Source organism: Clavelina lepadiformis, chromosome 5 (genome assembly GCF_947623445.1).
Source record: "Clavelina lepadiformis chromosome 5, kaClaLepa1.1, whole genome shotgun sequence".
NCBI classification, from domain to species: domain Eukaryota; kingdom Metazoa; phylum Chordata; class Ascidiacea; order Aplousobranchia; family Clavelinidae; genus Clavelina; species Clavelina lepadiformis.
This window is the reverse complement of record NC_135244.1, coordinates 11,159,379-11,170,949: the sequence shown is the minus strand read 5'-3', so window position 1 is coordinate 11,170,949 and position 11,571 is coordinate 11,159,379. Positions and strand designations below refer to the sequence as shown.

General features: G+C 35.4%; 1 protein-coding gene across 1 annotated transcript in view; it reads right to left on the bottom strand.

Moving 5' to 3' along the window:
* Nucleotides 1–1,191: 1,191 nt before the first annotated feature.
* The window catches only part of LOC143461267 (HEAT repeat-containing protein 1-like), a 76,945-nt gene continuing 66,565 nt past the window's right edge, over nt 1,192–11,571 (bottom strand). Inside the window, exons 32-41 of the mRNA XM_076959121.1 lie at nt 11,457–11,533; nt 10,828–10,972; nt 9,475–9,681; nt 8,833–8,985; nt 8,643–8,747; nt 5,802–5,958; nt 5,306–5,445; nt 1,766–1,924; nt 1,578–1,686; nt 1,192–1,394 (exon numbers count right to left, since the gene is read on the bottom strand). Of these exons, the coding sequence (XP_076815236.1) occupies nt 1,306–1,394; nt 1,578–1,686; nt 1,766–1,924; nt 5,306–5,445; nt 5,802–5,958; nt 8,643–8,747; nt 8,833–8,985; nt 9,475–9,681; nt 10,828–10,972; nt 11,457–11,533 (1,341 nt within the window). The 3' untranslated portion in view covers nt 1,192–1,305. The remainder of the gene's footprint in view (nt 1,395–1,577; nt 1,687–1,765; nt 1,925–5,305; nt 5,446–5,801; nt 5,959–8,642; nt 8,748–8,832; nt 8,986–9,474; nt 9,682–10,827; nt 10,973–11,456; nt 11,534–11,571) is intronic.

Sequence of the window (11,571 nt, the reverse complement as noted above, 5' to 3'; positions counted from 1 at the left end):
TTTTCATATGTGTCTTTGAGTGTCACAGAATGTCCTACTGGAATCGATGCATATTTATTTCCATTGTGAAGTAACACGCATTTAAGGCTTCGTTTCGAGCTGTCAATAAAAAGTCTCCACTCATCTGGTTGAGATTGGGCTATAGGCTACCTAATTGCAAAAGAAGACCTTCAATATCATGGTAATAAACCAAAGATCCTTTCGAAGAGAAATAGTTCAGAAAGAGCGTTTTTTCAATTCCGATAAATTGTTTCTGATGTGACTGCGACTATATTTTGGACAATATAATAATTTAGACTTGATGAATGTTGTGCTGACTTAAGGAAACAATCAAAGATAGCACATGCAACGGAGTCAAAGACAAAATAGTCAATGAGTTCTAAAAGAAAGACTAAATGCTTTTCGCCAACCTAAAACAATCCACATCGCCATCTCCACAACGGTTTCATGTTACAATATGCTCAGCTATTTTATTTGTTACAAGCGAGTTGCTTTGTGTACTACACTTTCAATAGCTCCAGAAACGGCTGTTAATACCAAATTAGGTATCACCTTTTAACTAAATAGGGCAACTCCATTTTTCTAAATTAAGCAAAACACTTAAGCAACTTCGCTGCCTTTGCAACTCTTGTCTAAATACTTTTTTGATTCTATTAATTTGTCCTGTCAAAAGAACGCTACCTTCGGCCCTTCGCGTACTATGTGTTAATTTGATTCTCACACTCGTAATTTTCGTCTTTCGATTTTTAGTTAAGTGTAATGAGCATTCGTATACCCCAGGGAGGATTTTTCGAGTAGTCAGTTCCTGTATAATAAAGCAAACGAGTCCTTTATGGCTCATTAAATAGATTATTTTCACTGAAATTGATGTCAGTACTTCACAATGATCAAATGAATAATAAAATTTACTTCTCTTTCTAACGAAAGAATGCCGTCTAGTTCCGGGAAGCGTTTTATATAATGAAACTTTTTCCAATAGAATCTTTGGTAGGTGTGAGGTTGTAAAAATCGCTTCTTTGGGTAAGAAATTTTTTTTAGATGAAGATTTAATGTTTTTTGCTTTATTCTTTTTTCTTAGACTTTTATCCACATGGAGATTGACTCAATCTCTTGGTTAACTTAACTTTGTTAACTAACATGTTTAACTAACTAACAAACTGAGTGCGGTTCTTTAACGGAGGCTAACTGAAGTTACTTTCACACAGCTGTAAAATTTTTTATTTGGTTCAGTTGTGGACTTGCAGGCCTTACTAATTTCGGTGGAATCTCAGTTAAATGTTTTGAAATCTTGCGCTTTGCGTGGCATCAGAAATATTTCTGCAACGGTTCACCCAGACCTTCTTCCAAACGCTTGATCACAGACTGACACCGCCGTTCAACAATTTCATTTCCGTCTGGAAAAAAAATTGAACGTTATTCGCAAAAATATTTATACAACTATTTTTGAACAACTTTACGTTTTATCAAAGCAAGTATGTTTTTCAGCCAACTTTCACGTGTTACACTCACACTGATCTGTTGGAGGCGTAAAAATAATACAGACCAACACATACTCAAGAAACAATTACTAAAGTCACCTTCAAGCAATTCCGTTAAATATGGAATGCTTTCGGGAAGCAAGATCAAGTAATTTTCTCCAAGTCTCTCTCCAACCATTTGTAAGCAATCCAAGGCATAGCACCGGACCTATGATGCGTTTCCACATAGATTAACTAAATGCAATACATTTTTCATCACCACATTTATTTATAGTAAAGTAGGATACCTTGATAGACGAATGTCTCATTTTCATTAATATGTTATAATTCAAAGGCTGCCAGATGACATTATCGTGAGCTGAGGCTGCTAACTGCCCAATGCATGGGATGACGTGGTTTAATATATATTTCCTTTCCAATTCTTCGTTGTTGACAGATTTTTCCAGCTAAAAGAATAGATTGTTAATTAACTAAGATTAATGCTGGCAGCAAGCGAATTTTGTCATTACCAAGAAAATGCATATAATAGTGAATGTGACATGCATTGTGATGTACTATAATTGTTTCGTTTTGTCTCAAAACCCTTTTTCATAACTATTCGTTATCTTTACGTTCTTAAAAACTTACTGCTCCTCAAACTCATTATACTTCATAAATTCATTAAAATAACCGCTGGCAAGTTATGAGACGGTGGCGGTCACACGACGCCAAGGTCGCCTTGACCGCGACAACACAATAAAAAATGCTTTTTCTATAATTTAACTTTTTTATTAAAACTTTACCTAACAAATTATAATTCACTCAAATTTTGAACTTATTTAAAAAAAGGTGTTTGACAGTGGGCACTGGGTAGATAAAAAAAACAGCGTCTCCTCCAAACAAGGCTTCCATACCATTGCAGCGTGAAAAAACGTCATAATCCCTTGCGTTTCAAAAAAACATTTGAGCTCAAATTGTGTTTTTAAACACTGACGCAAAGTGCCTCGTAAAAGATTAAACTCGTGGTAGCAAGATCACATGTAGCAGCTACTGAAAACGGCAAATTCAGCTTTTTTCAGTAACATGTAGTTTATCATAAGTTCATATGTAGATAAATTAAAACGTATAATCTAAAATCTGAGGCCAAAGCGAGGAAACTAAAGACCAAGTTACTAAAATCTAAATAAAATACATAAATTTAAATGGTAACACATGTTTATGTGTAACAACAAGTCACTTACAGTTTTCTTCTGATTAGCTAGGACAACAAATGTTGTATGATTGAGTTATAACACAACAATAACCAAAAGTGGTATAACATAGAAGCAACAGATTATTTCCGTAGGCACTGTACAACGGAAAAGGAAGACCCTAGAATGGCGTACACACTGTAGTTACGGCGTAACATGTAGAACGAATGAGAGTGCTGAATGGAAACGGCAGAGTCGACCTCTCGCGTAACGGCAACGGCAGAGACGACCTCGTGCAAAGCAACCCAAAACCTCCACCGGACTGTTTCTGGGTGCGAAACTACAGTCTTTGTTAAAGCTTGAATGTCACAAGTGAACTGGAAATGAGGGTGCCAGCTATAAGTAATACCGCACAGCATGGTGAGAAGTTCCAGACTGAACAACTAAAGGTAGTTAGCACAAGACGGCAGGGTTCGCTCCCAACCGCTGGACACGGAGTTTCATTGGGAGGTCGTTTGGCCGCAGCAAGCAACTCATGTCTTTTCCCGGCTGCTTCACATTCAAGCTTTGCGAAAGCGGTTTCTGCCTTCCCTATTTCAAGTTCTGCTTTTTATTAGACAACTTTTCTTGTATATTTGTAGCAGAGTGTTAGGCTTCTTTTTCAACAGCGAATTTGGCAGGTTGCACTTTCAACAATCTTTGGCAACGTTTGCTGGAGGTGACCTTGTTCGGTGACCTAAAGGAAAAATGGTGAGGTCGATGGACTGACCCTTTACCTCTGGAACTCACCTTGAGTGACTTATATTACAAAACCACTTGTTCACTAAATGTCCGATAAGTTTCTTCGCATTACTGTTTAATGTAAACAGTTTCTTTCATATAGCTGCATAACTACATCGACAGGCTTTAGGAAATAAATATCGCCAACCAGTCAAACAAAGATAAATAGACCGGGATTTGCTGACGCTCACATAGCAGGCCTTGGAATCAAAACGAAATCAGGAGTCAACTACAGTCGAATCCGCTTAATTCGGACACTTTGGTTCCGCTCACTTTTGGCCGAATTAAGCGGAGAAACGGCTTTGTCCGAATTAAGCGGAAAATCAATTGTTCGTTTCATGGTCATGCGTAAAGGCAAAAAATGCATTTAAAATACTGTACTGTTGCGTAATAAATGAATTGCACCTGCGCTATACTGCAGTAACTGGCACTGATCGCATAAAACGTCTTCGTTTACTTTAGTGAGCAATTTCACTTTTTGTGCTAAACTTTTCTGTACAATTTTGTCCTACAAGATGGACGCAATTGTACCGATGTAAAAATGACTATGAAGCTGGCACGGCCTTATATGAGTTCATTGTCGATTTTTACTGCATGAATCGTCATTGTTTCACCATAATCACTCATAATGCAATTGAATCTTGTCTTAAAACGAACGAAGTACTGTTTATTGTATCATAACCTAACGATGGAATTGCGAACCTGTGTCCGAATTAAGCGGAGAATTGTCCGAATTAACAGGAGTTTTTTACGTTCAATTTTTACTTTTGTTCCGTTCCCAAGCATTTTGGCCGAATAAAGCGGTTGTCCGGGTTATCCGGTGTCCGAATTAAGCGGATTCGACTGTACTTACATGGCTGCAATGGTGGAACTATCGCAAACAAGGCGACCCAAGTAAAACCCGGAGCTGACCAACTGGCTCCACGACAGGGTTCTTGGTTCTCCAGGGTTCTCTCCTTGATATTGTCTATTGATATTACCAATTTGGCGGTGGGGTGTGCAAAATTCCATCCGTCCTGATAACTCCCCGTCAAATTTACAATATTTGTAATTGCAAGTACATTGCATATTGTAGCTGTTTACTTGAAAGAGAGCCACATTCGCAGCACTCCATCCACTGCAATTATGACGTATGTGATCGATCAGGTTGTCTGTCGCTACTCTGTCGTTAGGTAGTCAGTTTGGCACGTTACGGGTCGTGGAGCTGTCACCATTGGTAATCGTTTCTATTTTGTGTTATACCTGCTACTTTTGTATTAAATTATTCTTAACGTCTTTCTAAGCCGTGTTGAATTTGTGCTAGCCTTAACAGATCTAGGGCGCGTTAGAATTCTATTTCCACCATCGAAGAGATACAGTAAATACGGCCCAGTGCAGACGCTGACAAACGACTGATTTTACAGTAATATTGATAAGAATAGGCTATATCAGCCTTACTGTATAACTATAACAACCAGCGATTCACGTTCTTTTACTGTGTTGTTACTTCAACAGGCGACTGGATAATCAAGGAAGCACTGTAGTGGAAGTCTGAGATCTCGTTTTATGTGTCATAACTAGATACGGAGATTTGATGAGCATACAATCCTTCCAAATCTTTTGGCATTAAATGCTGCTATAACCATTAACAGTTATTACAGAATTACACCCATACGTCAAATTGTTTTGCATGGTACCTTTCAACTGATCTACTATTACTATTTCATAAATCTATTCAAGAAAACTGTCAAAATAAGGTGTTTTAACATTGGTAGAAGAAAGGCCAGGAAATTTTAAATTTTTGTCTTAACACAGAGAGCGAAATGACAAAATGACATCATAGAAAATATTTTATATCAAAGTAATGAAACTAAAATACAAAAATATGAATATACATACTTGATTCACTAAAGGCTGCATAATTAATTCGTATCTCTCCTGATTAATAAAAGTGTTGCTGAAGTACAAAATCATTGAATGCAATGTATCAACGGCATACAAAGACTGATAAATGTTTCCTCCATTGGTGTATGATGTTGCTAAGAAACAGTTGAAAGGTTATGATTGTAGCAAGTAAAGGTAAATATCTGAACAAACAAATAACATCATCTTAAGAATTGTTCAAAAAAAACTTCCAGGTTAGAAAATATCAGAATGTTTCAAGAGGTTGCTTGCTTCCTTTTCAATCAGGGGTGTTCAACCCATGGCCCGCGCGGTATTTTTCGAAATAACTTAAATTATCAACTGAATCGCCAATGTAATATATGGCGAACTTAATTTTAGATTAACTTAACTTCAATTTAATTAGAAATTAGCAGTAAACACTCAGTCATTCGTAAATCGCATGTGGCCCTTTGGCCAAAAAGGTTGGACACCCCTGTTTTAAATCCATTACCTGACTTTTCTTCAAGAGTAGAAGCTATTTTATCTATCAAGGAGTGGGCAAAAACTTCATATAAGCCCTTTAGTTTTGAAGCAAGCATTGCGGTGCATCTGTAGAATGTAGTAACACGTGGCGGCATTGTATCAGGTGCACATCCCCAGTCACACAACTGCAATAAATGAAGTTCACAAATCAACTTCAATGTTGAAATATGGAATCATAACTTCTTAAAAGAGATAGTCACAGGAATATAATAACATGATGTCATTCAAGTAGGATTAAAACAACAGAAGTTTGTCAATTAGGCAGCACTGTAGCATAGTGGTTAGAGCACTGGGCAAGAGCGCTTGAAATAATGCGGCCCGTGTTCGATATCCAGTGGTGCTACAGTAGGAATGCCCTCGAGCAAGGTATTAATCACGCATGGTTCTAAACCAGGGGTGGGCAAACTACGGCCCGCGGTCCCATTTTATGCGGCCCGCCGGCACTTGCAGAAACTCCTATTGAAACCGAAATTTATCTAGCACGTCTCACTGTGCAACTAATGAGCTTATTGTATTGTAGCCTATTAAAAAAAGTAGTATACGGCTGGTGATTGTCAGTCTTCATGCTTATCTGGCACCAAGCATAATGTTATGTTCCAACAGGACTGAAATTGGAGGAAAAAGACCGCTATTATTTTTAATCACAAAATAAAAATTCAGTTGAACGTTTTTAGCTAAAGGAAATTTTTAAATTGTTCTTTTATAATGTCCAAACTCAATTCAAGTTTCAAGAAAAAAGCACGGTAAAATTGATTGGTTAAAGCATGAAGAAAACATTTTTACATGACCATTTCTAGCACATTTATACATCAAAATATCTTACTTGATGCCCCTGATTTTCATTGTTTACATGGAGCTAGAACAGATAAGCAACTGTCCAAAGCTCAGGAAAAAGGATTCACAAAGTTCTTATTTATATTCAAAAGATAAATTTGAAAAAATACACAGGTTTTCTCAATGAGGAATGACTTCTTTATTTACAAAATTTGTAAAAAAAATATTTGAAATCGAATTATTAGATTAGTAGAAAAAATTATAGGTAACATGACATGATCACGAGGGATGCACAAAATTGAAAAAGATCCAGATTCATAAGGATATAAATAATAAATTTTGATGTCTGTGCACATCCGAATCGAATCTGCCAACTTTGTTGAAGTCCTTTTATTAAAATTTCTAACAAGCAACATAATCATGCAGAAATTTGTTGTTTTTTTTGTTGAATGAAAAAAGAAATCTGTTTTCAATTACACATATTAACTAAAATTTATCGCAACAATTTAACTGCTTTTAATTCTTAATTACCCTTAATGATTAAGTATACAAATACGCTAATACACTTTAACGCTTGTTGGTCTTACTTTTCACAAAATATAGGTTTTATCTCGATTCTACTTGCAAGATTCAGATTTGTATTCGATTGAGCACATCTCTGATGGTCAAGCTCCATAAGGATAAATCAATGCACAAATATAGGTGTAATGAAAATATGTCATTAATAGTATCTAAGTCTTACCGTTTCATAATGCGTTAATTCTCTACTCGATGTGCGATGAATTGTTTCATGGTGTTTTGGTTCTAGTTGATAAACTGGGATTATCATTGTTTATCTCACATTTTGTGCATTCTTATCCTATCAATAGTTTGGCACCTCACCTTTTGTATTCTACGAAAGCTATTAGGTGATTTATGGAGGTCAGCTTGGTTTTGGTCGTTTAATAAAATAAATTGCTTTCTTAGGTTTTACTCATGGTGTTTCAGTTCACCGTGAATGTGGGAAACAGCCTGGCACCAGAAGGTAAAGATTTTCAGTTCAGTTATTTTTTTTGCTAAGAAGACTGTTTGACACCATCTTCTTAGTGCATTACTTGATAAAAACTGAACTTTCTTAGGTTTAAATTTCATTGTCAACAAATTAGGTTAAAGGTACGATTAAGTTATAAAAATAACGGCATAGCAGCAATAACGCTATTAAAGTTTCTAATGATTGTTAGAAACAATTGGTCACTGCGTTGTTTGTAGAATAAAAGAGTAATGGACAGATACACCTTACAAAAGAGCGCACTCGTAGTTCCATTCCTAATTAGAAAAAAGTGTCGCTTTCATGCCCAGCTCCGGTAACAGGCAACATTTACAACAAGACAAATGATTGATTGTTTGATGATTATGCATATTTATACAAAATAATATTAAATTAAATTATACATATAACAAAAGATTTAATGGTAAACCGCATCGAGCATTAGACAATTTACTACAGCTACTAAACTGCTTCATACTAATTACGGTTGTTACAGATCGAAATGGAAAATTTCGATATGTATTATTGTAAACATTATTATGGATCGAAGATTTCGATACTTCGATAATTAGTGGCAACCAGTTAATTTTAAATTGGTTGCGGTGTTAAAATTTTAGCGGTCGCCAAAATGAAACCGAAGAAAAACCCTGTACACTTGGATGATAACATGGAGTGAGGTATATGTAGCCTAAATCGTAGCGTACTAACGAATGCAAACAATTAATCCGTGCTTTCTTAGTCATTTTAATCACTTTTGTTGCTTTCTTACTCTGTGGGAGACATTTTTCTTCAGTAAATGCATGTTATATGTAGTCCTTTTTTGTTTAACAAAAGGCTGAAATGCAGGTCCACAAAAATGTGAAAGGTTATACAAAACATCAACAGGCGCATCAGCGAAAAAGAGACGATGCATCGGTAAAGTGACCGTTAGTTCGGTTTTCCTACGTTTAACAACAGCATCAGTACATCTCTATAAAAAAAATTATGAAGTTATTGAAATATTATTACCTTCATGTATAATGAACTAAATGTTTCTTCGGGTATCTTGATCAGCAGAGATATGACACCTTGCAGAACTATTTCTTCTATACCTTCTACATCAGATATTGGAAGCTAGTGGTGAAAACAGCAACAGGCAATGAAAAAATGTACATTTATATAAAACTACAAACATCTACACACCCTGAGATAAACTTGCCTTGAAATTCTTTGTGCGAAAATCCATAGCATATAAAAAAGTAGACAATATGCTATTAGCATTTCGAGTCAAATCAGTTTTTTCCAACTTCATCACAAGGCCATTTATGAGCAGCAATATTGGTGTTACAGCAAGTGGGGATTCTTCAAAAAGCTGCCATTTAGTTAAAAAAAGATTCATGTTAATATATGTTACTACTTTGATTTACAACCAATGCAGAGTTACCATAAAGTGCTTCCTCGATTATCCTGTTTAATTGGGATAATAGTTTCGAAATTAGAATAAGCAAAAAACTGGATAATTGAATTGTTATAGTTAAGAGATAAAGCAATTTATTTACATTTCACATTGCCTTTCGAATATGAAGCCATCTCAAAAATTATAAATACATTATAATATTTAGTCTGAAATGTGAACTGCAAGTACAATAACATTAACAAAAATAGGCCATATCAGGCATCATATAGATGGCTGCAGGTGGCTTCACAGCTCGTTTGTTTTATTGTATTGTTACATGATAAAGCCGCTTTATCAGGCGACCAGATAATCGAATGCCAATTAAATGAGGTACTGATATATAATCGAGGAAGCACTGTACTAAGAAAACCTACTAAAATTGTGTCATTGAAAATCATACTAAACCTTTTCCAAACTGAGTTGGAAGGTAGGAAGAAGAACACGTATAGCAATGCTGCTTGCAATAACATCGAGGACACTCAACACAGCTTGATACAAAGCAGTTGAGTTAGAGTTATGGGATTTCTTCATTCTTTTGGGAGTTTGACAGGAAATTTTGACACTTTCATCTGTATCTATAGTGCGTTTCACAGTATAGTGTATGACCGACAGCTAAAAACAACATTCATAACATCAAGACATTTCAATGTACACTTATTGTAGTTATGAGCTTAAAGTGAGGGCAAGCCCAAAAACAAGTTGTCCTTATGAAAGAACACTACTGTATTAACTGACCAAAATATTTTTGAAAAGTAATTCTTGGTTAGGTAATTATAAAACCAAAGGGGCGTAGCTGGCGTAAATGGAAAAACAGATGAAAAAGGTTATGAACCACTGGTCTAGTAACTTCAAATCCAAAACCTGTTTTTGCTATGTAGACAACACATTCACCGTTTGACAACCAACAAAAAGTCAGTCAATTCTTTTCCGAACTCAACTTAATACCATCCTACAACTTAAAATTCACTATAAAATATGCAACCACCAGCTTAAATTGACTATGTGCTGGTCATAGTGGTTGACATTTTAACAACTATAACCAACACTGTCAATGCTAAGCTCCTATTATCTTTTCACTTTGTTTAGCACCTCTTATCAGGAAGTATATCATCATGTCTGCTGTTTCAATATTCTTTTGTGTGCAGTTACTTCCACACGGAATACAGTAGAATCTGCTTAATAAATACATCCGTGTATTAAATTCAAATTGCTTTGGGACAGAATTTTTACTTAAGTTTGTAGGGTGGGTTTAGTAAAACGTAAAAGGGCAAGAAAAGATGAGGTGGAAAACGCCCTCTATTTTTGGTTTAAGTTTGCTTCGAATAGAAATGTTCCCCTTAATGGACCGATTCTTGGCACAAAGCAAATGACATTGCTAAGGCTGTTGGACATGAAAACTTCAAGGCTACTGAGAGATGTATGCTTCTTTTTGTATAGTTGTATACTCATTTATATTGTGACAGATAATAAATCCACCACTTATTAAATTCCAAAATCGCTTAGGACGGAGGTGGATTTATTAAGCGGATTCTACTTTATATACAAATAATTATTCCACAATTAATTTCAACGTTAGTGTGCTCGTATTTAATTAGAAGCGGGACAATTATTTATGTCCAAAACATGTTTTGAATGCAACTGTATGGTTTAGGGTGTTAAATGTAATTTTCAATACAACTATGAAAGCACAAACACGTTGCGGGCCGTTTTTATGCTTACGAAAAGCTACATGCAGCCAGCAAGTTTGAAATATCTGACCTTTGTGATGAACTCCACAAGGTATGGACTCAGAAAGTGACCCAGGCAAATAATGAGTTTTTGCAAGGCAGCAAAAATATCAACCAGTAATGAATTGATGTTTGCTGACCAATGATGAAGAAGACCAATGAAACATCTACAGATCCTGGAAGAGCACAAGGAAAAAAACATTTTGATACCTAGTGCCACAACAGCAGGTACAGTATAAACAGTTATTAATTAAAAACTAAGATGTCTGGAACAATATCTGCTCTACATTAAAGCCAGTGTTGAATAAAAAATAAGCATTTAAATATGCACAATTTTATATGATCTAACTACAGGAAAAAAGGAATAAAATAATCTTTTCCTCATAATTATATAACATAACATTATTAACATAGCATATTTAAATAACATAACATATATAAATGTTAACTGCTAAGTCAACTGTTTTAATTCCTTTTGGTTTGATAAAGATCAAATATTGTTTGAAAAATGTTAGCGTTTATTTAATAAACCATTTATAACAGCTTTCATGGTGCTTATTGCAATCAGCTGGTAGGAAATATGCAGCTTGACTTTACAAAAGTTAAAATATTTTGACTAGCGGTACCTTTCACAAATTGCAAGTTCTCTAAATATAATACCTGGATAAATGCGCAATGCAATGAGCCTTTAACTTGAGACAGATCTCACCAATGCAAGCTATGACCATACCTTTTGCCTGAAATATGCACATATCATTGTATAACACAATAACAA